The sequence below is a fragment of the Callospermophilus lateralis genome, chromosome 8, assembly GCF_048772815.1.
Source record: "Callospermophilus lateralis isolate mCalLat2 chromosome 8, mCalLat2.hap1, whole genome shotgun sequence".
Lineage (NCBI taxonomy): Eukaryota > Metazoa > Chordata > Mammalia > Rodentia > Sciuridae > Callospermophilus > Callospermophilus lateralis.
Window position 1 is genome coordinate 37,956,137 of NC_135312.1, and position 27,137 is coordinate 37,983,273.

A 27,137-nucleotide genomic window follows, 5' to 3' on the forward strand; every position below is an offset into this window, starting at 1 on the left:
TAATAAATTTTCTATCATTTTAAGTTAATTTTGTTCCTGTGCTGAATCACAGTATTAAATATCATTGTACTTAAATTAACTAAAATTTTCATCTAACTTATGACTAAAACTTTAATTTTAAAAGATACTCACCATTTTGATCTAATTTCATACCACTGATTTTACTAACAAGACTGTTTTTATTTGTATTTGTAAAGGGAAAAAACATGGGAGTGAAAAATGAACTATTTTATGATCTTCGGCAAATCACTACAAATAAAAACATTTCTTCATCTGTAAAATGAAAATAACACATAATATTTATTGGGCATTTTCCATGCACCAGGGTTATCATATTTAGTTCTTATAATTCTATAAAAATGATACCATAATCATTCTTTTTTATAGAGGAGGAAGGAGTTAGTGGGTAATAACTTAGCTAAGGGTTCGCAGCAAGGAAGAGAGACTGCTGGCATGTTAATACTTTCCACAGTCAGCTCCCAGCATTCATAATAATGATCAGATGGCATGATGGATATAGAGCACTTTATGAACAATGAAGTTCTAAACATGTGGGCATTACTAAAGACATAACAGGTTAGTATCCAAGGAACGGATTACTTAGACTCTATCAGATCAAGAACTACCCACAAGAAAGAATCACTCCCCCTCAATACTGAAACAATCAAGTATCAATATTTCAATACCCTGGGACCTATCTGCCTCATCAAAAGAAAATCAAATCACATTTTCATATGGGTACACTATGCAGAAGCAAAGTTAAAAGTCTGGGCTGGGGTTGCAGCTCATTGGTAGAGCATTTGTCTAGTGTGCAGGAGGCCTTGGGTTTAATTCCCAGCAACACATAAAAATGTACAATTCTTATTAAGTTCAATGTCTTACTAAGTACATTGTACGTAGATTTATCTCTGGTTCTATTAAACCCTATGGCATTTTAAAAAATATTTATTTAGTTGTAGATGAACACACAGTATCTTTATTTACTTTTATGTGGTGCTGAGGATTGAATCCATTGCCTCACATACGTGAGGCAAGTGCTTTACCACTGAGCCCCAGCCCCAGTCCCAACCCTACGGCATTTTGACAGAAGAAAACTTGGTTGGTTTGGCACGATATTTCAGAAAGTTCTATTGATTTTTACTTCAGTTTCTAGTTTTATTAATTGTGGAGAAAGAAAAAAGACTTGCCATTTACTAGGGTGGAGGATCTTTCTATAGGATTTTTGATAAGTAAATTCTATCTATGAGATACACTTGTTCTTTGAGAGGTATGAGGATAGTAGAAAAGAGAAAAAAGGGTAACTGGTTGCTGGTTGGAACAATATGGTGACAAAGCCAAAGAAACAGATTAGCTATTAGAGCCACCGTATTTGTGTTTCATACTTTAAGTCCATGGAAACCATCAGTCAGAAACGATCTTGTGCAGTGAGCTTGAAAAACCTAGTCTACTGAAACAAACTGTTCTTAAAGTTATAGACGCTGATTTTGTTTTTTTCTGTTAGAAGAGCTATCTGGATTATTTTAGAGGAGGAGGATTACAAAAGGCACAGGAAGGGGAGTAGACAGGGAGGAGAAGGAGGAAAGAAGAAAACACGTCTACCAGTTGCCTGTGATTTGAAGCTCTGAAGCCAACTGCAATTAGGCACAACTTCCTGATGAGAAGAGAGACTGGCTGCTAGGAGAATGTCATGAGAAACAAAGTAGAAAGGCACTGTGGAGTTGGAATTCAGAGGGCCTGATGTCCAGGTCAGGAGTCTGCAATTTCTCAGACTGGAAGGAGAACACTCTGCTATTTAACTAAGCAAAATATTGCATGTGGTTGCTACCAAAACACTCATATGACCTACATTTAGCTCACAGGAGATGTTGGGGATCAAGCACAAGGAGCAGGAGTCCAATCGTCTCCAGGTCTATGGATTTTTCTGGTCACCAGCTCCTCCCACCCTAGTTATTTCAGTCTTAGGGTCTTAGCACCCCAGCCACACTGAGATATCACTGAAATCAAATCTGACTTGTCAGCACAAGGAATGGAGAAAACTGTTTCCTACATCTGCTAAGGAACCTTTATATCAAAGGTACAAATTAGAGATTTTACCTTGAATTATCTTTTACATACTTAAAGTATTATTATTAGCAGATTTCACAGTACCAAATCATTGTCTTTTCACATACATTGGAAAAACAGAATCAAAGTAGAAATGATTATGTAATTAATTAGCATATTGACTGTATAAAAAAAACAGACTGTCAATTAGCTTTTATATTTTACTTTTACTATTTATTGACTAATATTCCATTTTATATAATAAAAACTCCTTGTCTGAACATGTTGTATGCAAAATATGATTTTTGTTTTTTAGTTATCTGACTTTTTCCTAAACAATACAATGTTTGTGGCTGGAAATACATGGATCATTCTTGAATGATACTTAACTCTTTAGAGACTACGGATTTTAAAATAAAACAAAGCCCTCAAAATCAGCAGAGGTATTTGAATGTAAACTGGCACTTATCTTAATAGGAAATGTAAGATGGTATCTGATGTTGTGTATTTATATATTTACTGTCTATCTCCTTCAGATAGAAGCTCATGTGTTCAGTCCTGAAACAATGTCAGTGCACACAGACATTCTAACATTCACTAAATGAATAAACACACCTTATTCTGAGGTATTCTTGCCTGAAACCATGTGCACTTGACAATTAGATCTTACTTTATCAAATCACCCCCTTTCCTGAACTATAACTGCTCAACTATTCCAGGTTGGAATGCAAGTGAGAGGGGTTCAGGAAGAGAAATCAAGCAGAAGTAAACTTAATGACAAGTAGACTGTAGTTACAGCTAAAGCCCATATTTAAAACAATTTCCACCAAGTTCCATCTTGCTAACAAAATTTCATATTCTAGTTGGCAAAGAAAGGTAAAAAGAACAGGAAGTAGAGATAGGTACAGGGTGGAAAGCAGCAGGGAATTCAAAGACATGTAATTAAGCTAAAGGGATTTGGTTTATGTGGGCCAGAATGTTAGACATAACATCCTAAATAAGGAAACAAACACAAAGACATGGTAAGGATGAGAAATACAGACTTTGCAGACACAGGAGAGCTCACCTGCTTTAGAACTTCAACTAAAACTAAACAAAAAATGAAATCTACTGCTAAGTCCCGCCTTTCCAGAAGGTAATCTCTTTCACGTTGCTGTTCATCCCTGGAACAAGAACCCAAAATTAGTATTGCATTAAGACACAGAGTTTTAAATAGCTATTGGTCAGCAGTTCATATTGCTTACTGTGTTCCCACAATGTGCAGTGTGGTACAGTGATTTTTGAGTACAAGTTTTTGTTTTTTTTTTTAATAACTCAGTGCATGCATGGCATATTCTTTCTTTTTATACATTGGGTATTTAAACATACAATTCACTATTACATCTAACAGAAATTAAACTTAATATAGAAGTATTAGCAAGAGAGAGTGTTTTAAACTATCTTTAGAAAACCTACCATCATACCCTCTTTGATAGTGAATTTTTTTATTAACAAGTGAAACAAAAGTAATAAGTTCTCTGGATGAAATAGGTTACAAAGTAACCTCACAAATCTAAGCTGAAAACTCCCAAGTTCAATATTCTAAACCATGGTCAATCACCTGAGCAGAGTAGATGTTATATGTAATCCAAAATCTCCCTGAGAAGTCTGAAGGTGGAGAAGATAAGTTCTAGCACTAGAGCACCAAGAGTCTTGGTGTGATAATTCAGTTTCTGACTCTTCGTGTATCACAATTGCTTCCCTTCCAAAATCACATGAAACGGACCTTCTCTGAATGGCTTTTAACTTTTGTGATTAGGATTCCTCACTCAACTACTGGCATGGCACACCTTACTCCAATGATGGACCTGCTCTTACTTTGCCATTGAGGCAAAGAACCCAAACAAGAACCCAAAATTAGTATTGCATTAAGACACGGAGTTTTCTCCTTCCTACCACCTTTAAAACAAAAATAATCCATGCTCTTTGCTTAAAAACAAAACAATAACAATCGTAGTTGATAACCCTATAATTTTCTTCATTGAAAGTGTTTTAGTACCAAGTAAAACACCTAGAAAATTCACCACTTACCCCTTAGATTTTGTGCTAGATCGAGGCCTATACTCATAAGACTCATCTTCAGTTCCATTCTGGCGTCTATACCAGTCAAACAAGGTGCGAAGTAAGGAAGGGAGACAGTGCTCTGCTACTGAGCTCATAGAGCTTATCAACTGAAACACAAGACATAATCGAAAAATAAAATTTAGCATTGAACTCATCATACTCCTAACCCTATTAGTAATCACTTGGAAATGAATAAAGTAACTCAGTTGGCACAGTGATTTTCAACCTTTTCCTGCCTCCACGTGCCACACACACACATGTGTAAAAACAAGCCCCTCAGTAATATCCTTGATTATATACACAATAAGTCTAGGAAAAATGTCAGAAATAATATGAATAAACCCTACTTCTTCCTGCCCTGGCAACTCCCTTGTGTTTATGCGAACAAGATTCTAAAATGTTGCCACTCTATGCATGAAGACATGCTGGAACAAGAGAACTACACTACGTAACAACTGTGAAGAAAGCTCCAATTTTCTATGTATTACTATGAAACAAAAGAAAAAATTACAATTACTCTGATATCCACAAGTCCACATGTTAGAAGTCTGTTGGAAACAAGCTTGCAAAGCTGATAACATACAAATGGACAGCAATAAAGGTAAATGCAGTAGGTCTAGCAATGCAGCACAGTGGCAGAGAGCTTGCCTAGCATGCCCAAGGCATGGGTTCAAGTCCCAGTGGCACAAAAAGAAAAAGAAAGAAAAAAAGGTAAGTGTAGTGTGACGAACAACTATTAACTGAATTTCTGGTACCCTTGAAAATACCTGACTTCTAGGTGAACATCATAAATTCATTTAATTAATAAACCCAACCTGACCCAACCTGCCTGGACCAGTCACTCTTTGTCTTGTGTGTCCCAAGAAAAACTTTCTCTCTTCATAAGAATTTCTACATCTGACTCAACCCACTGCTCATATAATTATTATTTTTAAATTAGCATACAGTCAAACATGCTTCACTTTGCTGACTTGTTTGATTTTGGGGCTACAAAAATATTCAAGGTCGCTTTCAGTTCTATGATTATAGGAAGATTCCATTAATGAAGATGTCTGTACATGTTAAGCACTTCATTTTCCTGATATTTCATAATCTACAAATGACGTCAAAATATACATCATGGGGAAAATAGAAAAGAATGCAGTAGGTTATTTGATTCTGTAGGATATTCTTTTTTATTACTTCTACCCCCCCTTCAATCATTCTTTATTATAAATTAACCATAATTTGACAGGTAAATAGTTTCTAATATAGGTAATCAAAGTAAAAAGATTCCATTTAACCATGTTTTAAAATGTTTTATGAAACAGTACGGCTCAAAGGAAATCTGTTTTAATACCTAAAGAAGGGACAATACAACATCATTTGATTCTATAACCATATACTAAAAATATTTACATCACACGTACAACTTTACTGTGAGGAACAAAAACAAGTTATGAGGCATGACCATTCCATTTTTAATCATCATACAATAAATTAAAAGTTTCCTTAAACTGATGTTTAATTGGATTACAAATCTGAGTATACGTTGATTAATGAGTTAGATTCAAGATGTGAATAAGTAACTTCTACAATAGTACAAAATTTGAAAAACATTGCCTTAGTTGATCTTACTGTAACAAAGGCCTTATCTCTCTATTGATGGTTTGTCTATCAGTATCTTCTTACTAAGTGTATGCCTCAGAGAGCTGCCCCCTACAGAGCCCCCACAAATACAGCTGCTATATTGTAAATACACCACTCTTGGTGATTCTGATTTAGCACAGTAAGAATGCAGTAAATGTCTACCAAATAACCCTAACCAGTCTAATATGGACATTGACTTCTATTTCTTAGATATATTATTTTGAGTAAAGTGGTCCAGGAAGACTGATGGCAACAGAAAGCTAATCTAGATTCTTGGTTATTCCAAGTAATCAACATTTAATAAAATAATTATAATAAAAGAGCACTTAAGCCAACATTTAATCTCAGGCAGAAGAAAAACCAATAGTAGAGCAATATCACATGAGTTTTTAAGTGCTAGTATCCTACTTATAAGTTCTGAAAGCTCCAGCAGTAAAAAAATAAATTTAACAATGTAAAATATTATAATGTAAAAACCACAGACTTGGCACCTAAGAAAACAGTGAGGAGTGTAATCAGAAACTTTCTGAGAAAAATTTCAAAAGGAACATTAAAGAGATTAACAATGAAAAGTAAAAAGTTTTAAAATGCTAAGTGGTTCATAACTTATTTGAGTCTTAATTCTAGATCAGGATGAGGTGAGGTTCATAACTTATTTGTTCAAACAAACAAAAACTACCAATTCCAGAAGAATCTAATGTATAAGGAGATATAGAGTCACTAAAATAATAAAGAAACTTCTTAATATTGGACATATTCAGAGCAGATCATTAGGAAAGACATTTTCCTTCCAGGAAAAAGTATCCTCTAAAACTGACCCACCTGATCAAACTGCAGGTCTTCACCCCTCTGAAGAGATCTGGACAACAGCTTCTCCTACAAAAAAAAAAAAAAAGTATAAATACAAAATACTAGAAATCTTCCACGTGATAAACACTTTAATTTTGCGACCTGATTCTGCTTTTGTTTCATTTGTAATTAGGCTATGCCGCAGTCCAGCTGCAGCAAAATAACGGGGAAGGGGGGGGGGGGTGACGAGCAACTTGTGTACATTGATACAGCTGGAGTGGGAGCCGTTTATTGTAGGACAGGAGGGGTATATATACATTCCACACAGCTCATCTTAATTAACATAAACTAGATACAGCAGTCAACCAATAAGGAATCTCCACACTTAATGGCTCGCTGGCTTTACTTCACAAACCACTCCCTCTGCAAAATGCCAGGCGCCATCTTGACTTGTTTACAGACCCTAAACAAGGCTATTTTGGAGGAAGGGAAGCCTCACCTCATCCTGATCTAGGACTAAGACTCAAACCCTCCCGTAAAAGTGGCTCTCAGCCCTTAGGGTCTCTGTGCCTCAGTTTTCTCATCTGAAAAGCCAGTGACTATCGAACACTGTTATCAGCTATACACTACTTTTAAGGAAAAAAATGAGGTGGGGGTTCCATTTTTCTCTATTCACTGTAATAATTTAAGGAAGAATGAAATGAACTACTCCTAGAAACTGAAAAACTAGCTCATTGACTATATGGCACCACTGCTTTAGAAAAGTAGTTTGCAGCCTTGAAATTTCCCCTCATTATTACATTGTTTAGATATACACCTGTTGCTGAGTTGATTCTTTATATTTATACGTATATATACATACATATATGTGTGTGTGTGTATATATATATGTATATACACATACACACACACACACACACACACACACACACACACATATATATTATTAGTTGTCAATGGACCTTTATTTTATTTATTTATATACAGTGCTGACAATCAAACCCAGGATCTCATACATGCTAGGTAGGCAAGTGTTCTACCACTGAGCCCTAGCCCTAGCCCCAAGTTGATTCTTAATGTATAACTTCTCGGTTTCAATGACAATCAGTAACACCATGAGCAAAACCCTGTAAGTATTTTATACATGAATGCTTGAATCTTTACAATTTTTTGAAATAATCAAAGTAAACTAAGAACTCAGTCTGTCACATACCAAGTACATACTCTGTGCCGTACATGTGCCTTTTATAGTTGGTTTTGTACTTTGTTTTTTTGCAGTGTTGGGGATGGAATCCAGAGCCTCTCACGAGCTAGTTAAGCACTGTATCACCAAGCTACTTCCTCAGCCTCTTCATCATTCCTAATTTGATATTAGATGTGTTTTAACTGTTTTATTAATTTCAAAAATAACCTTACCTTGAATTTATTTGCCAATAATCCTACTGATTTTCTACTTCATTAAATGAGACTTTTTAAAAAATTCCCACTTTTGCCTTTCGAATTACATGATTGGTCTTTCTAACTCAGTAATTTTCTAATTAATCTAAAAAGACTAAAAGAAATCTGTTAAGTTGCCATACCTGTTTTTGTTAATATATATTAATTTCCAATAATATTAATGTTACATATTTAGAATAATGTCATTGGTCTACAAAAACTAGATATTATACATCAACAAGGAGCTTTTCTTTTAAAGACTCTGCTAGTTCAATTTTTAAAAAAATTTGACAACCTAAAATATAAGGCAAAAGGTATATTTTAGAAGTCTGTTAAACAGTTAATTAATAAAAATGCTATATGATGTTTCCCTCCTGGTCAGGGATTATGATAGTTGTACCTGCATTTTGTGAATTATATGCTTTAACAAAGAACTGTGATTTTCTCTTCCATTTTTTTCTTGCTTCATTTCCACTGTGTACAATATTTATATGGTATCCCCTGATTTTTAAGAACCAGGCACTTTCACGTGTTGGGGATATGATGGTAAGCAAAGCAAGAGAGTTTCTGCCTACTATGAGCTTTAAAAGGAAAAACAGGGTTTGGGAAACATGGCTCACAGCAGAGTACATGGCTAGCCAGTGTGAGGTCCTGGGATCCATCCCCAGCACTACAAAAAATACATAATAAACATAGACATTAACTGAATAATCATACCAACATATAAATATAAACTGAGGAGAGCGCTGTCAAGGAAAAACAGCATTTTCTGAGATTACCACCTAAAGATTTATCTAACTGAGATGGTTATTTTTTTTAGGTGTCAATGAGGCTGGATGAACAGATCCCCAGAGCTGGTAAAGCATTATTTCTAGGTATACCTGGGAAGGAAGGAAGACTTCCTCCCCGAAGGAAGGAAGACTGGCCCTTACCTAAGTGGAAGGATAACATGCAATTGGCAGAGAGCCAACTAAATTTAGAAATATATTTATGAAGCTTCCCTATGCAGTAGTGTTCAGATCTCTCATTTATGACCATTCTTTATTTTTTTAAAAAATCACAAATGTATTTGCCACTGAAATATATTTCAGTATTTCAGTGGCAAATTCCCAATCTGTCAGAGAATCATGTTTCTAACTAATTTATATGGGGTCAGAAAAAAACATCAGAACACATGCCACTTTAATTTCTTAGCAGGAAGTTTTTGGTATGTCCTTAGCACTTGGCCCCTCAGAGGCTAAGCACACTTCAGTAGTTTTCTTGCAGAATAAGACTTTTATCTGTAAAACCAAACTACACCCCATTCATATACTACCTGATGGTTCTGTACAATTATATATCTTGCACAATCAATTACTTCTAAAATTTAAGTAAAACAGCTAGTAATTTCCTTAGTAAGTCCTGTAAAACACTATTTCTTAAAGCAGGGACCAAGCCAGGATTGGTAACAAACACCTGAAGTCCTGGCTACTCAGAGGCTAACACAGGAGGACCACTTAAGCCTAGGAGTTAGACTGGGTAACACAGCAAAACTCCATCTAATAATAATAATAATAATAATAATAAGCAAAGTTTGAAAAAATATTAAGCTTTTAAAGGGATTTTAGTATTGTAATTTCAACTGAGTACCCAAGGTGGAATTGGGAGATACAGCAAGGGGTTTCTCCCCAACTTAGTTGACTTATTCAACATTTACAGTGAAGAGGGGGATCAAATCTTAAAAAAATTAATAACCATACAGAAGAAAAAAAGAGCATGATAATCTTTTCAGAAAAACACAGTTGCCTTATATTTAACTTTTTTTTTTTTTTTTTTTTTTTTACTGTCTCCACAAACCCACACTTCCTCAAAACTTTCTAAAGATTTGACATCTAAACAGAGGTTTTCCTGAAGGAGGTGAGCTATTTTTTCCATAATTAAGAAGTCAGAAATGATTTTTGAATGAAAAGGATACTCACATTACTAATACAAAAATATGAAATAAATGGACTGTATTAAAAATAAATTACTAACCAAGGACTTTTTATTAACCTCTAAGTTTGATTATAATGTGTTTGAGGATGTCCTAATCATTGTTCAGGAAGATAAATGGTAGATCCTTCTTATCTGTGAGAGATGTGTTCCAAGACGCCAGGTGGATGCCTTAAACCATGGAGAGTACTAACCCCTAAATATGCTATGCTTTTTCCTATATGTATGGACTGTGTATAGACTAAGTTTATAATACAGTAAATACATTATGTTTTTTCCTATGACAAAATCAATGTATATATTAGGCACAGTAACAGATTATAATGAAATAGACCAATTAACAGTATATATCACAATAAAAGCTATATAAAATTCATGAATTATTTCTGGAATTTTCTGTCTTTGGCTCACAGTTGACCTTTAGTAACTGAAACCACAGGGAGGACCATTGTACTGTCTTTCAATATGTGAGTATTCCAAAAAAATAAGCCTTTCAAAATGTTTTATCCTAAGTAACCCCATTATCACAAATAGCTTAAAAAGTAAATAAATTAGTATCCACACATACATAAATGTCAAGACTATGTACTAAATTGTTAATGTTAGCAATTTTTTTCACAATAGCTTCAATTTTGGGTGTAGAACTATCAATAGACTGGCTTAAAAATAATCATCGTACCTTCATTTATTGAAATAATATTCAACTGTTGGAAAGAATGAAACAAGGGCTGGGCATGTAGCTCAGTGATACATTATCTGCCTAGCATGTATGAGGCCCTAGGTTTAAGCCTCATTTACTACAAAAAAAAAAAAAAAAAAAGGAAAGAAAAAGAAAGAGGAGGAGGGAAGGAAGGAAGGAAGGAAGGAAAAGAAAAGAAAAGAAAAAAAAAGTGAGACAAATTTATATGGGCTAATATACAATCACCACCAATATAAAGTAAAAATATTTAGGTATAGAAAAAAATATACATATATTACACACATTTGTATGTGTTTCTTTTAAAGGTGACAGGTACTACAGAGATGGATAAATAATAGACATGAAAAAACTGCAGACTAAAAACTGTTGACTGTTTAGCTTGATTCATAGTAGAAAAGACATTTTTATTACATAACCTTTAGAACTACTTCCACTTTTCATAATACAAAAATTAATAATGATTCTAAGATCCATAATTCTTCATGTTCTAATTTGATTCTACAACTTCTGTATATGTTCAGACTACTAACAGCACCAAGTCCCTCCTGAGGAAAGCAAGAGAATTTATTGAAAAAATGTTGATGGCATGATAACAGTAAGCCTGAAATATTTCAATAATTTCCAATTAAAGATGGCAAGCTGAACACAGAGACTACATTCTCCCCTAAATCCCCACTAAGATGATAACAAAATAACTTTCACAGGAGTTAAAACCAAAAGGACAAGTGAGTGGGAGATGAGGTAAAAAGCCACACAAACAACAGGGATTCTTTAGTAGGCAAGAGAGAGAGTCAGATGTGTGCTCCTTCAGTCAGCAGGCATTCACCCAAATTTTTACTGAGTGTGTAGTATGCCAAGCACTGTTCAGCTCTAAGATTCAGCCCTGAACAAGATGGGAAACTCCCTGCCCTTGTGGGGCTGAGAGTCTAATGCAAAAGCAATGGGAAAGTACAGTATCTTAGACTTAGAAGAGGAAGGTGGAATGGGGTTGAAGATTTGAGAAGTCCATGGAGAAAATGACACTGGAACACAACCACAGGGAAGCAAGCCTTCCACACCCTTCAGAGAGAGATGGTGGGTAACCCAGCAGATGCTGTGAGACTCCGAGGAGGCTCAGGAATTGGAAACCTTGGGTACTCTGGAAGTACAGCTAAAGTAAGGATAAAAATAAGAAGGTCTGTTAAGATTGTTTTTAAAAGATTATATAAGAAAGATTAAGACTCTTCCTTCTCTACCTTCTCCTACCTGCTTAGAAAGGTGACCATCACTTCTCTTGCCCTCCGAAGAACGGTCTTTCTTTAGAAAGGGCAAGATAGATGCTGACTAGGGGATGTGGCAGATGGAGATGGGTATAATACCAAAGACAGAGTAAGTAAAACTTCATATACCGAATAGCAAAACCCCAGTGATCTTCTGCCTCTAACTCCCCATTACAATAGCAGCCAAAGATCAATCTCTCCCATTCAGGATCCTGCAGGAGCACCCTGATTAGACCCTAGACTAAGATCTGACATTGATGGTCTACACCATTACACACCAAAGACTACAGTCAAAAAGGCTCTTCCAAGTACATGGGTTTTCAATCAGCTGTTTAGCACCTCATTTTAAAAATATAACATGTTAAAATAAACATTAGAGGAGGAGGCAAAACTAACAAGAAAATGCAGTTTGGAGCAAATAGATCAGACCAAAAAAACCCACTTTTTAATATATATTATATGTATGTGTATACATATATACACACATATATATATATTATTCAATATTCTCAAAAAACAATGGAAATTGTACTTTTTTTTTTTTTTTTTGGTGCTGGGGATTGAACCTAGTCCTTGTCAGGAAATTGTAGAGCTTAAAAAAACAAATGCTGGGCTTAAACCACATACATAAGGTCCAAATCAGGCGACGACTGGTTAAAGCCTTTTTTTTCTATCTTCTTTTCTAGTCACTTGCAATCTAAAAGATTAACAGGTGTGCTTGGTTATCCTTGGCTCATTACCCAAGACTGATCCATCTCCTTTCAAAAAGGAAGAAAGAAACCTAAAGTACTGGATTGCATAGTGTGCAAGCTGCAATTTCAATCAATGACTGCCCTTCCTGAATGTTCCTCCTAAAGTGAAAATGAAATTGTTAGTAAAAATGAAGCTCAGCTAATCCTTGACTCTTTTGGCCTCCTTACCCTCCTTTTTAATTAAGGTTTCTAACATGGGAAATGGGGGGAAAAAAAAACATTTTCTCATTATAGTGGCAGATTAAGTTCTTTCAACAAAAGCCATTGACATTTGTGCTTCCAAATGATTCCATAACCTATTGTCCTAACTGACCACGAGCCTTGCTAGCACCCTTATGCTGTTTTCTTTAAAGTGACTCTGTTCAGCTTTGAGAACTCAAAGTCACTGTGCACCATTGGTTATTGCCTCAGAGTAGAGGATACATTTTATAATAAATGAAATCACAATAAAAGCATTTGAATCTATTATGTAAACACTGTCACAAAATACATTAAATATATCTTCACTACCTTGATGCTCTGGATTGCCAAGCTACCCACACCTGGATATAAATGAAAATAAAGCAGATGTAGATAAGGAGGAATAATTTACACATACGTGTAATGGGTAAAAATCTGTAAGACAGGATGAGGATTTGGGGGGTTTCCTGGTACGGCAGGGAGAGTAAGCAAGGATGACTCTTCTAAGGGTGATGATGGGGTAGAAACATCAATGTTCTGGTGGAATCCGCACCACTATTCACCACCATCTTATAATCTCATCTTAAGAGTGCATAGCTGATATCTCTGAAATGATATTTAATGAATAAGTAAAATAGAATCTGCATTGGACTATTCTGAAGGAACTTCTAGAAACGAAGAACAAGGGGCACAAATTGGAGCAATATTACTTAAGGCTAAATTCCACTTATAACTCAAGCCCTTAACAAACACCTTTTCCAAGTCCCTACCACAATGGGCAGTGTTATAGACACAAAGAAGGGACACCAAGTTCCTGACATCAGGCAACTCAAATCAGAGGAGACAGATAGGTGCTATGATTTAGATATGAGGCATCCCACATACTCATACAGAAGACAATGCAGGAACACCCCTTCAGAGGTGAAAGGATTAGATTATAAGAGGTGTAACCTAATAGATGGCTTAATCCACTAATATGGATTAGCTGGGTGCTAACTGTAGGCAGATAGGATGTGGCTGAAGGAGGTGGGTCACTGGGGACATGCCTTTGGTGTTTACAGTTTGTCCCTGGTGAGCAGAGGTTCTTAGTGGCCATGTCCTGGGCTGCTGTCCTCCATCGTACCCTTCGGTTGCTCTGCCTCACCTAGGGCCCATAGTTATGAAGTCAGCCATCTATGAACTGAGATCTCTAAAACTGTGAACCAAATAAACTTTTCCTTCTCTAAAATTGTTCTTGGCAGGTCTTTTGGTCACAATAGTAAAAAAAACTGACTAGAACACCACCAGGTAAGCAATTAACCATAATACCTCATAGTCACGATCTGTATGTACACACAAAGACACAGTGTAAGTTCAAATTGCTACATGGTAATTACAGATGCATAATATTTATATTGTATAGACAATAGGTAAAACATTTATTTGGCTTGAGGTAGGAACACTGTTAGAGGAAACAAACAGGAAGTTTGGAAAGATGAGTAGAATTTTAAAATACGGGAGTTAAAAACATTTTAGGGGCTGGGGCTGTAGCTCAGTGAGACAGCAGTTGCCTAGCAACTGGGTTCAAGCACTGGGTTCAATCCTCAGCACCACATAAATTATATATATATGGGCATGCTGTCCATCTACAACTACAAAAAAATTTTTTTAAAAATTAGATTGGGAAAATAATAAAAACACACACCAGCATAATAGAATATATAGAAGACGTTTTAAGTATCATAGCATATCAAGATAGGAGAATCCTAAGACATCACCCTGACTTTGACAAGACAATGGAGCACCTGGGATGACCTAAGGATGCTAGAACCTACTCCACAGGAATGACAAGGGAGAGAGTTGCCAGAAGCAAAAAGTAGTATTTGTATCACGGACAAAGAAAAGTCGGGTGAGTGAAAAGAAAATGGCACAGTGATGGACACTTCATGACTGGCTAGAAGATCCTGCATGCCCTCGGCAGAGCCACCACCTAATCTAGACACGGACAGGGCACTGGAAAGGAAAGGAAGGATTTTAAATTGCCATTATATAGACTGTGTCACATTGGGTAAGCTCAGCCATATTTTCCATTTAATACTTTCACTCTCAAGACCTTTACATTTGGAAATTAAAAATTCCTTTAGGGACATATAATGTTTGAGAACTCCTAGGACCACACCACATGGCACTACAAGCAAATATTTTATAAAATTGGCAGTGATTTTAAAATGGGCTGTGCAAGTTGAAAATTGCTAAAGCTGGGGGATGGGTGCTGGGCACTTCTTAGACTATAAATCTCTACTTTTATGTATTATTGAAATTTCCCATAAGTTTCTAATATATTTTCCCAAAAAAGGGTTCCCTTTCTAATTGTATGCTGTTTAAACAGACGAGTGTAGCAATTTATCACAATTCAGAGATTATCGAAAAGAAAATTAACATTTTGTAGATTAAGCACATATATAATTAAAGCTTATCATTATTTATTCAGGTCTATAAGCTTTTTTGTAACCCTTATTTATAAACCAGAACTTTATACTGTGCACATATTGCAAAAATACATACAAAATAATCATTATTATTGTAGAAAGTAATCATGGGATGATTTAAATTGAATATAATGATGTCTACAGTTTTGAAATATACATTTGGCTGGTGTTTTTTTAACTCATTATTATGTATTAAAGCCCAGGACGCATTATTTCATAAATGCTTTCTTCAGATTAGTTTCTTCTACTTAATTCTAGAATTTCTGAGAAACAGTAATTTTAAGTCCTTCCACACTAAGAATTTTAAGAGCACATAAAAACACTTCTTTCACCTTCCCTCTCTCCCTAGGTCACCACCTCTCCTCTACTCCTTCCTTTGAGGGAGCAGACAGCCAATATTAGTACACCTAACTCCCACTCGGCCACTTAATGGCTTTGGACCTCTGACTGCAATGAGCCCTCCAAACTGCATACTAAAAGTGAATGTCTATCCGTCACCCAGTTGTGTGAGGAATAAAAGTTTCAGCTGAGGGCTGGGGTTATAGCTCAGCAGTAGAGCGCTAGCCTTGCACTTGTGAGGTACTGGGTTCGATCTACAGCACCACATAAAAAATAAATAAATAAAGATATTTAAAAAAGAATTTCAGCTGGTATGTCCTTCACCTTTACCTCCATTGCCATTAACCCTCTTCTAACCTACACTGTAATCCTAGCACACCATATTCCCAGTCCCTTTAACCTCAAAGAGTAACCTAATCTGCCACCTGTATTTTCAAAGCGTCTTGAACCAAGGTATATTGACAAGCTCAGCCTGTTCTCTTAGTGACCAGACTGTTTTACTTCCAAATCTAACTGCCTCTTTCATTGCACTCTGTCTCTCTATAATATTTGGCAATGATATTTCTATTTTATACTCCATTTCCCTTGATATCAGTACCTGCTCTTTGGGGTTTGATATAGATTATGCCCAAATATACAATTTCTAGTCTCCATCTCTTTGTGTTCTGAAGAAGAATTTCCAACCACCAATCAAGGAATTCCACATGGTTAGCTCTCTGGTGAATCAAGTTCAATGCACCAAATTGAAAGATTTCAAACCTAAGGATATTCCTGTGTGCTTTACCCAAGAAAATACATTCCCATCTTTCTTAATACTGCAAAGCATCTTAACCCTTAACTTTCACTTAAAATGCTACTCCTATTTAATTACTTCTCAAGTCGTATTTGATTACCTGTCAAGTTCTATTGATTGTACTTGTCATTTCTCTTGCTTTCCTCTGCAACTTCTTCTGTTTATGCCTTACTTAGTTCACGAACCTTTTCATTCCAATCTGAATTGTATACAATAGCTAAATAGTCTCTGCCGTCACTCTCTGCTTTTCTTATTGTCTGACCATTTTGTCACCTATCATGGGCAGCATTTAAAACCGTTCAGAATCTTAACAAAGTATTTCCTTCCTCCTTATCACAAGCTGTCACCACTTAAGAGTTCATCATGTTCCCTAGCTATGCCTCATGTACTATAAGCATAAAAATATAATGACTAGTTTATTATAACTTTGGCTACATTCTTAATGACAATTTGTAGACTATCCTAGAGTTCCTTTACTATTATGTTTTTACCTGGCCTTCATAATTCCCATTGGTCAAGTTTTGTTGTTGTTGTTGTTGTTTGTGTGCTTGTGGTAATTTATCAAAGTGGATTCTAAAATCATTGCAGGTTTCTGATCTCCACTCCATTACTTAAACTTTTTTTCCCAGTATATAATTTCCTTCAGAAATTTTGTATTATAATGGTTAATGCAAAAGTTAAGAAAATATTTCAGATTTATAGGTCAGCTCAACTCACCAAGGGTTCAGCCATTACAACTTCAATTTTCTTTTCAGCTTGAACAGCAAATTCTGCAAAGAGGCTCTTGATGACATATTCTCCAGGCTTGACATCCGGGTCAATTGTAATGTTTGACATGATGAGGTTCTTTCTTCCCCAAGTGGAATGAAAGTTGGAAGAAGCACAGTACTTATTCACTTTGCTGACTGGTGCTGAAGCTAAAAGTTAAAGAAACCAAAGAATCTTACATTAGTCATCAGATCTATGAGGCCTCCCATAACAACAGTACTTAATATGCATCCTGCTCTTTACCCCTCCAAATCCCCAATCTCCATTACCATGTTCCATTTTTCTCTATCACACTTGCTACTTTTAATGTATTGCCTAACATATTCAACGTAGTAATATATCACGGTTACTATGTACTATTTCTCTCTTTACTTTAATGTGAGTACCAATAAAAACAGGGATTCTCTTTTGAGCTTTTTGTCCATGGATGAAGCCCAGGTACCACCAATAATGCCTGGCATACACTAGGTGCACAATAAATAGTTACTGAATGAATGGATGGATTCTAATCAGGTAATCAAGTACAACAAAGGTAATAAAACAGATATGAATAAATGAAACAAGAATGATATTAGGGAATTGAAAGACAACTTTGAAAAGCATGTTTATGGAAGATCTCAATGAAGAAGCTACAAGTGAACCTAGGCCCAAAGATGGAAAAGAGGCAGCAAGCCAAAGCACCAGGAACACAAGTACAAGACTGGACATGCCTGTTTGAGAAGCAAAAAGACAAGGCAAGAAGCAGGGTGTGAAGGGGGATGTGACAGCAGGTCAGAATCATTAGTCAGGATGCAAGTCAGAGGACCCTGCAGGACTTTGTAAAGAAATTAGATTTTGCCAAGTGCGGGGGCACACATGACTCAAGAGGCTGAGGCAGGAGGACTGCAAGTTCAAAGCCAGCCTCAGCAAACTTAGTGAGGCTCTAAGCAACTTAGTAGGTCCCTATCTCAAAACAAAAAATGAAAAAGGGTTGGGGATGTGGCTCAGTGGTTAAGCATCCCTGGGTTCAATTCCTAGTACAAAAAATATATGTATTTTTATATTAAGGTGTATTATATGTAATATATAATATATAGAATTATGTATATATTATATATATAATTTTATTTTTAAATGCAGTTAATATTCAATGAAAAAGTGGAAAGCATTAACATACAGAGGGATAGGATCTGAATTCTATAAAGATCCCTCTAGCACCTCTGGAGAATGGTTTGAAGAGGGCAAACACATGATCAAGGGGTGCCATACAAAAATCCAAGTGAGATGATCATGGCTTGGCCTAGAGGATGGTGATGGCATAGGACAGAAACAAAAGGATCGGAGACTTGTCACATGTTAGTGCATTAAATATGGGAGGTGAGGGAAAAGAATTAATGACTCACAGGGTTCTTATTTGAATCGCTCAAAGGATAGTGGTGCCATCTACTCAGATGGGAATTGTCTTGGTGTTTGGCAAATAGGAAGTAGCACCAGGACTGGAGGACTAAGAGTGCACATCAGTGACAGCTTCACTTGTCTTGACTGACTGAGCAGCCTACCAGTCTATAATATATCCAGTCACTTCCCTCCTTCAGCCTGATAATATTGACCCTCCCATCTTCTTCCTTCTGCTTATATGACCCCTTTAGGCCTAACACACCTGTGTTCATGGAAATCGATAAGTTTGTACTTCTCTACCTCAACCTGATCTTTAGTGACTGCTTTTCTCCACTTAAGTATGACCTATAAGTAACCCCATCCTTGAAAAGGGAGCAGAACACAATCAGCACCAACATAGTATGTGAAAATATAAAAACTGTTCAAAGTCTAAAAATTACTGCCAACTGTTAATATGGTATCTAAAAATAAATATCTTTGTATCAGACCATGTCAAAATACATTATGTATTGTATTCTAGAATAAAAATTGTATAATAAAAGCAATGCAAAACAAAAATTCACAGTCCTTTAAACACAGTGACCATTATTTCAAACAATAACCTGTTTGTTTATTCTGTGTCATGATCCAACATTGTGTATTATCAAAGAGGGAATCTATTAACAAATGTCATTGTGAAATAAAGCTCTTAAAATTTTTTTAAAAATTAGTTTGGGTCATTAAGAATACTAAAAATGACATCCCAACCCCCCCTTTTTTACTTCCTTAAAAATTACAAATAAGCAAATATTACTAGGTATTATAACTGGATACTTTAGAAATTTGCCAACAGAACCAAAAGTTTCAGAAAAACTTTGTGTTACTTTCCCAGATAAAAACATTTCAAATTTGAAAACTCAAAATTTTATTAAAAACAAATGTGTTAATCAAATAAGATAAAGTAATTTAATTCAATTATATTTCTTAGTGGGTGTTTAATAAATGTTTGTTTGTTATATTTATTATTATAAGAAAGTAACAGTGAACATATTTATTGATTGAAATTTCAGGCCACAAGACAATCTTATCTCAGGCACATGGGACTATAAATCATTTTTATAACCTAATTAACAGAATGCTATACAAACATCTGAAGTGATATTATTAAAAAAAAATATTGACTAGCATAGAAAAGTGTTCAAAGTACAGTGTTAACTGCAAAAAGACTATAAGAGAATGCATACAAAACCTAAATAAAATTAGAAGGCAGGAAAGCCTATTTGCAGCCTATAATAAATCACAGTTAACCACTTTTACCTCCAAACACAAAGCTAATGAAATCAATGAGAAAAAGACCAATGCCCACCCCCAACTAAAAACAGGATAAAAGTTATAAGTAAAAAATCAAACTCAAATAAATAAAATAATAATATTGGAGGTCAAAAAATACAAAGCATTTAAGCTCACTAATATTCTAAAACCAAGCAAATCTTTACCCCTAACACATCAGATAGAGCACTAATCACTAGGGTATATAAACAACTCAAAAAGCTAGACACCAAAAATCAAATAATAATAAATAAAATAATAATAATAAATAAAAAATAATAATAATAAATCAATAAATGGGCCAAGGACTCGAACAGACACTTCTCAGCAGATGATATACAATCAATCAACAAACATATGAAAAAATGTTCATCATCACTAGCAATTAGAGAAATACAAATCAAAACTACTCTAAGATTTCATCTCACTCCAGTCAGAATGGCAGTTATTATGCATACAAATAACAATAAGTGTTGGCGAGGATGTGGAGGAAAAGGTTCACTCAAACACCGCTAGTGGGACTGCAAATTGGTGCAGCCAATATGGAAAGCAGTATGGAGATGTCTTAGAAAATTGGGAATGGAACCACCTTTGACCCTACTATCCCTCTCTTCCATCTATACCCAAAGGACTTAAAAACAGCATATTACAGGGACACAGCCACATCAATGTTTATAGCAGCACAATTCACAATAGCTAAACTATGGAGCCAACCTAGATGCCCTTCAATAGATGAATGGATAAAAAAAAAAAATGTGGCATATATATATACACAATGGAATATTACTCAGCAATAAAAGAGAATAAAATCATGGCATTTGCAGGTAAATGGATGGAGTTAGAGAAGATAATACTAAGTGAAGTTAGCCAATCCCAAAAAACCAAATGCCGAATGTTTTCTTTGATATAAGGAAACTGATCCATAGTGGGATAGGGAGGGAGAGCATGGGAGGAATAGACGAACTCTAGATAGGGCAGAGGGGTGGGAGGGGCCATGGGATTAGAAATGATGGTGGAATGTGATGGTCATCATTATCCAAAGTACATGTATGAGGACACGAATTGGTGTGAGTATACTAAGTATACAACCAAAGATATGAAAAATTGAGCTCTCTATATATTATAATGCATTCCACTGTTATATATAAATTAAAAAATATTCTAAAACCAAATAAGAATTAGATGATCTTCTCTTTCATGCTACTCATCTTGGGAAATATATGTGGATTTTTTTCACATTCTGCTAATATTGAAGATGCCCACTCTAAGCAGGAAGAAGAAAGCAAGTTTTCACACAACAATATTAACTTGATGACTGCTTGAATTAAATATTTATAATGTTAAGTAGTAGTATTTCTCTGCATGCTATTATAAAATACTGAAACTTTTGTCAACATATAAGGGAATAAGACATAAATATGAAAATATAATTCTTTAGAACACAATTCAGGCTTTGAATTACAAATAGTAAAAACCTAATATCATATTCAAGCTTCTTGGGATATAAATCTACTAAGCTCTAACTGCCAATAATAGGAATAAAGCAAGCCCTGAATATTTAAAATTCCAACATTTCTATTATTTGTCTTATATCAAGTGTAACTAAAATTTAAATATTAATATTTATAGATGGCTTACTCTTGCTATAGCATTGTGCTTATTTGACATTTATTATTATCTCATGTTCACAGAACTTCTGTGTTCTTACAAAATAAATTTAAATTTGGTCAAGAAGAAGAGACAAGTAAGAAGTGACATAATCCTTAAAATGATATGCTTGGGGTCATTATTGTAATGGATTTCAGCCCCCTCATTTCTGTCTCTACCATATTATTATGTACAACCTTCCAAATAGTAACATCCTTCAAAATGCATGAGATTCTCAACAAGTTGGGTGTTTTGGAATCTCACAGGTTGATATGACCTTGGCAGAGTCTATGAAAGCTGCCTCTTGCTCCCTCTCTCCCAAGAAAAGGTTTTAAGGGAGAAAAATCCCTACACAGTAGTCACAAGACTTCTATATGTACATACATATTACATGCAAATGTTTATGCATCAATTTATACAATACAGAAATATAATAAGTTACCATACAATTGCTTATTACAATAATTATTAATTGTATTGACTAATATGAATCTCGATGACACCTATAAAAGAAAAGGTATAAGGTAAATGGCTTTAGAGCAAGAACAAAAGTAAAAAATGTCTCCGAATATAAAAGGGAAATACAAAATTCTTAGTTTGAAAAGGAAACTTATAGGGCTGGGGCTATAGCTCAGTGATAAAACACTTGCCTAGCATGCTCAAGCCCCTCAATTTGATCCTCAACAAACACAAAAAACAAAACAGCAAAAAGCAAACCTACTGCAGATAGTTATGTCATGGTTATAACGAACTGATGCTAAAGTCTATGGAAAGAAAATGACCTAGAATAGCCAACACAATACTGATAGAGGAGAATAAAGTCATAGGACTGACACTACCTGACTTTAAATCTTATTATAAAGCCACAGTAATTAAGACATTGTGTTGTTGGCAAAAGAAGAGACAAACAGATCAATGGAACAGAACAGACAGCCCATAAAATAAACCCACACAAGTAGAGTCAACTGATCTTTGACAAAGGAGCAAAAACAGTTCAAGGAAGAATGATGACTTTTCACCAATTGTACTGAAACAACTAGATTTCTACACATAAAAAAATAAAATAAAATAAAAGTAAAAGAATCTAGACATAACAAATTTCACCTTTCACAAAAATTCACCGAAAACATATCATAGATTCAAATGTAAACGCAAAATTATAAAATTCATAGGAGATAGGAAAAAATCTAGGTGATCTTGAGTTTAGTGGTGGACTTTTTACACAAACACCAAAACCTATGAGCATGAAAAAAAAAAATAGGTTGGAATTTACTAAAGTAAAACCTTCAGCTCTGCGAAAGACAATTTTAAAAGCTGAAAAGACAAGCCTACAAAAGACATATCTAATGAGAAACTGCTATCCGAAATACATGAAGAACTCTTAACATTAAGAAAAACTCCATTTAAAAATGGGCACATGCTCTGAGCAGACATAAGAAGACATACAGATTAAAAGTTATTAAAAAATACTCCAATGTATTCATGGAATTGCAAACAATGGAAACCACTATATACCTATTAGAATGGCTAAATCCCAAAACACTTAGACCAAATCCTGGTAAGGATGTGAAGGAATACAAAATGGTGGGAATATAAAATGGTACAGTCATTTTGAAGACAGTTCAGTCACTTCTTATAAAACTAAACGTAATTCTTACCAAACAGTCCAGCAATTCTACTCTTTGGTCTTTAACTAAAGGAAATGAAAAACTTAGCCACACAAAACCCTGCCTACAGATGTTTTTAGCAACTTTACTCGTAATTGCCAAAACATGGAAGCAATCAAAAAGTCCTTCAATAGGTGGGTGTGTACATCCAGACAAGAGAATATCATTCAGTGCTAAAAAGAAATTAGCTATCAAGCCATGAAAAGATGGAGGAGCCAGACATGATGCCCTCAAACTCCAGTGACTTGGAAGGCTGAGGAAGGAAGATCACAAGTTTGAGATTAGCCTGAGCGACCTAGACTCAGGCTAAGTGGTGGACTTAAAAAAAAACCACTTTGTATGATACTATGATTGTCATTATACACCTGTCAAAACCTATAAAATACGTAACACACTGAACCCTAATGTGAACTATAGACTATGTATATTAACAGTATTTCATCAGTGGTAGCAAATATACCCCCAAATTAACAGGGAAGGTTGAGGGGAGGGATATACAGGAACTCTTTGTACTTTCTACTCAATTTTTCTGTAAGCTTAAAACTGCTCAAAAAATTCATTAATTTAAAAAACAAGAAAGAAAAAGCAAGCCTATCTATCCCTGTCAACCAGAACCAAAAGTGCCTGGAAGAGTCAAAGCAACAAAATGCTCAAGCTTAAATAAGAAAGTACCTGGAACAAGATCAAAGACAGGAAACAGTTTCTAAGTCAATTAAAAATATAATTTCAGCCACATGCCTGTAATCCCAGAGACTCAAGAGGCTGAGGCAAGAGGATTCCAAGTTCCAAGCCAGTCTTGGCGATAGATAGATAGATAGATAGATAGATAGATAGATAGATAGATAGATAGATAGATAAGGGCTGTGGATGTGGCTCTGTGGTAGAGTACCCCTGGTTCAGTCCCCAGTATTGAAGGAAGGAAGGGAGGGAGGGAGGAGGGAAGGAAGGAAAGAAGGAGGGAAGGGTTGGTGTAGGGGGAAGAAATCAAAAGTACCCACCAGTTTATACGTTTATGGGTCAAAGGAGAGACAAAGGAAGCAATATCGTATTTCAGGTGAGGTCAGGTAGACTGATACACTTTTCAACAAACTATCCAGAGGAAAACTGCACATTTGAAAACCCTTGTATGTAAAGAAGAAAAAAGGATATGTGTGCTGTGTGTGTTAAGTGGTACACTATGAAAACATCCTTTGACTTCAAATGCACAAACATGGCTTATTGAGAGCAGAAAATGGGCTGTCAGGTAAGGGATAGCTCAAAATTTCTTCATGTTAGTAAAAAGCAAAACAAGCACTGTTTATTTCTTAATCAAGCATGATCACATTTCATTCTAACAAATCTTATTTACCTCTGTTGGTAAATGGCTCTCTAAAAAGTGTCCCAATTTGTAGCATTTGCCAATATCCATCATATAAATATTCCTGCCACAACTGATTAGAAGTCACCAATGGTTGAACAACCAGTGTGTTAAAGTCTTGGTAGAAACTAGATTTAAAAAACAAACAAACAAACAAAAAACAGTACTTGTAGTAATTTTCCACATATGATGAGGAAACTGACTCCATGTTAATATTACTGACAACTGGGAGTAGAGGTGCTGGAATATGAACTCAGGTACTATTGTGTTGTTTTGTTGTTTTGTTTTGTTTCGGTGGGGGACCTCTGGGGATTGGACCCAAGGGTGCTTTACCACTGAGTTAAGTCCTCAGCCCTTTTATTTTGAGGCAGGATCGCACTAAGTTGCTTAGGCCCTATCCAGGTTGGTAAGGCTGGCCTCTTGTGATCCTTGTGTCTCGGCCTCCTGAGTCATTGGATTACAGGCCTGTGCCACCATGCCAGCTCAGATACTGGTTTCTACCAACTTTCACTCAGAAAGTTGATTTATTTCCTCCAAAACTGCCAAATTACAATGTACCCTTTTCTTCTTTTAAGGTCCAGATTCTTAATATACTATTTGCCTAGAGTAAGTACTTACAAACTCAGATATTTTGGTTGTACCTTCTAACTGATATGCATAAAAAAGACTAAACAGAAAAGACTTCCCTGCTTTGATTAGACAAACATTTACCTGTATTTTCTTTTAACTCCTGTTAGTTTTACTTCATTCAATTTAAATCTGTTTTCTAACTGGAGTTTATTTGGGCTACTGATAAAAAGATTTTATTTATTTTTTCCCCAATATTTAACCAATTCCTTTGGGTTCATTTACTGAAATTCTATCGTGAACTAAATCCATACTCAAATATACTTTCTGGGCTTTCTGTTCAGCTAATTAACAGCCTGCTTCTACATCAGTACCACATTTTTAATTATTGCTATTTTTTAATAGGTTTTATTACCTGTTGGCACAAAATAATATTCCTGTTTACAGAATATCTCAGCTGCTGTCACTTATTCTCCCAAGCTCACACATATCTCCACACATTAATCTAACCAAAACCAGCATCTAATGTTAAGACTCCTTGAGTAGAAGCTGGCTCGCCCTCAACTGACTCATCTTTTGGGTACCCAAAGAAAAATGTATCCTTTCCTTCACAGAACATCTATCTAAATCTACTAATCCTATTTCTAAGTACTTTGCTTCTGCTTTGTGTGAATAAAATCATTTCCCCTCACTATTCAGTTTTATGTTTTTGCTTCTGGTTCAATTGAAATGGATAGAAAAATTTAAACTTCTGCTTGTTCTCTGAACAGCTGTTTCTAAATGTTTATTTATCCTAATCTAAACTCTTCTGACTAAAAATGATTTCTAAACACAGAAGTCCTATGACATCTTTGGCACATGTTCAATGCTTTCTTACTTGATGCACACTACAGAAATATCACTATAAAGCTTAAAAAAAAAAAAAGGACCTATCTTTTAAATAATCCATTATTCACTCAGCCAGAGAATCCCTGTTATTATTATTTTCTTAAAAACATTTCTGTTACTCTTTGAAAGCTCAGCTTAAAATCTATTCTAAAAACCCAGAGATCATGTGGCATTTTTAAAATGTGCATAGGCCTGGGAGTCAGAAGATAAGGACCCTAGACTTGTCTGTCTTGGCTACTTACTAGCCTTATAATCTTGCTAAAGTTATTTCACCCCTTTTGTTTCCCATGTAGCAAATGAACACATTGAATTAAATGTCAGTGAGGGGTATGTATCAGAAACAACAAGATGTTATTTTCATTGCTGTACTCTACTCTTTCTCCCATAAAAAAGATTATTTGCTGGTTAAAAATTGATCTTTCTCCTGCGGCTGGACATCAGGTTGGGGATCAGCACTGGACAGCCCTGAAGTGAGAATTGGCACACCTCACCAGCAAACACAAATGGGTCCTGGGTCTGGGGAAAAGTTCACAACCGCAAACGGATTTGTATTCATGTTCTCTGACTCCAAAGCAGCAGAGCAAAGTCTAAAAAGATGGGCTGGGCCCCCCTGAGGCTAGGGTTATAGAAGGGTTTCCTCCTAGTACCTTAACAGGCTGCTAGCCCAGAGAGGCCGGGGCTGCTTTCCCTTCCATCTTTCTTGGAATTACTACTTACAATATTGTAGCAGCCTGACCCACAATTACCAATTGCACACCTGATGGTATCTAGCAGTCACAGACAAGGAAAACAAATGCAACATTTAGTCAATACCAGCCACAAATATCAGGATAGATACTATGGTTTGGAGGTTGAACACTCCCAAAGGCCCATGTGTTGAAGGCTTGGTTCCCATGGTGGTGCTGCTGAAAGGTGGACCTTTAGGAGGGCCCTAGGAGCAAATTTTTACCCCTCACACATCAGATAGAGCACTAACCTCTAGGATATATTAAAAAAAAAAAAAAAAAACTCAAAAAGCTAAGCACCAAAACAACAAATAACCTAATCAACAAATGAGCCAAGGACCTGAACAGACACTTCTCAGAAGCGATATAC

General features: G+C 35.5%; 1 protein-coding gene across 6 annotated transcripts in view; it reads right to left on the minus strand.

The window, feature by feature from the left end:
* Positions 1-27,137, minus strand: part of Fryl (FRY like transcription coactivator) — a 229,476-nt gene that overhangs the window by 109,481 nt on the left and 92,858 nt on the right. For all 6 annotated transcript variants that reach the window (XM_076864900.1, XM_076864897.1, XM_076864896.2 and 3 more), the window contains 4 exons: positions 17,181-17,380; positions 6,598-6,651; positions 4,114-4,253; positions 3,110-3,206 (listed from right to left, as the gene is read on the minus strand). In XM_076864900.1, coding sequence (XP_076721015.1) covers positions 3,110-3,206; positions 4,114-4,253; positions 6,598-6,651; positions 17,181-17,300 — 411 coding nt within the window. In that variant the 5' untranslated portion in view covers positions 17,301-17,380. The remainder of the gene's footprint in view (positions 1-3,109; positions 3,207-4,113; positions 4,254-6,597; positions 6,652-17,180; positions 17,381-27,137) is intronic.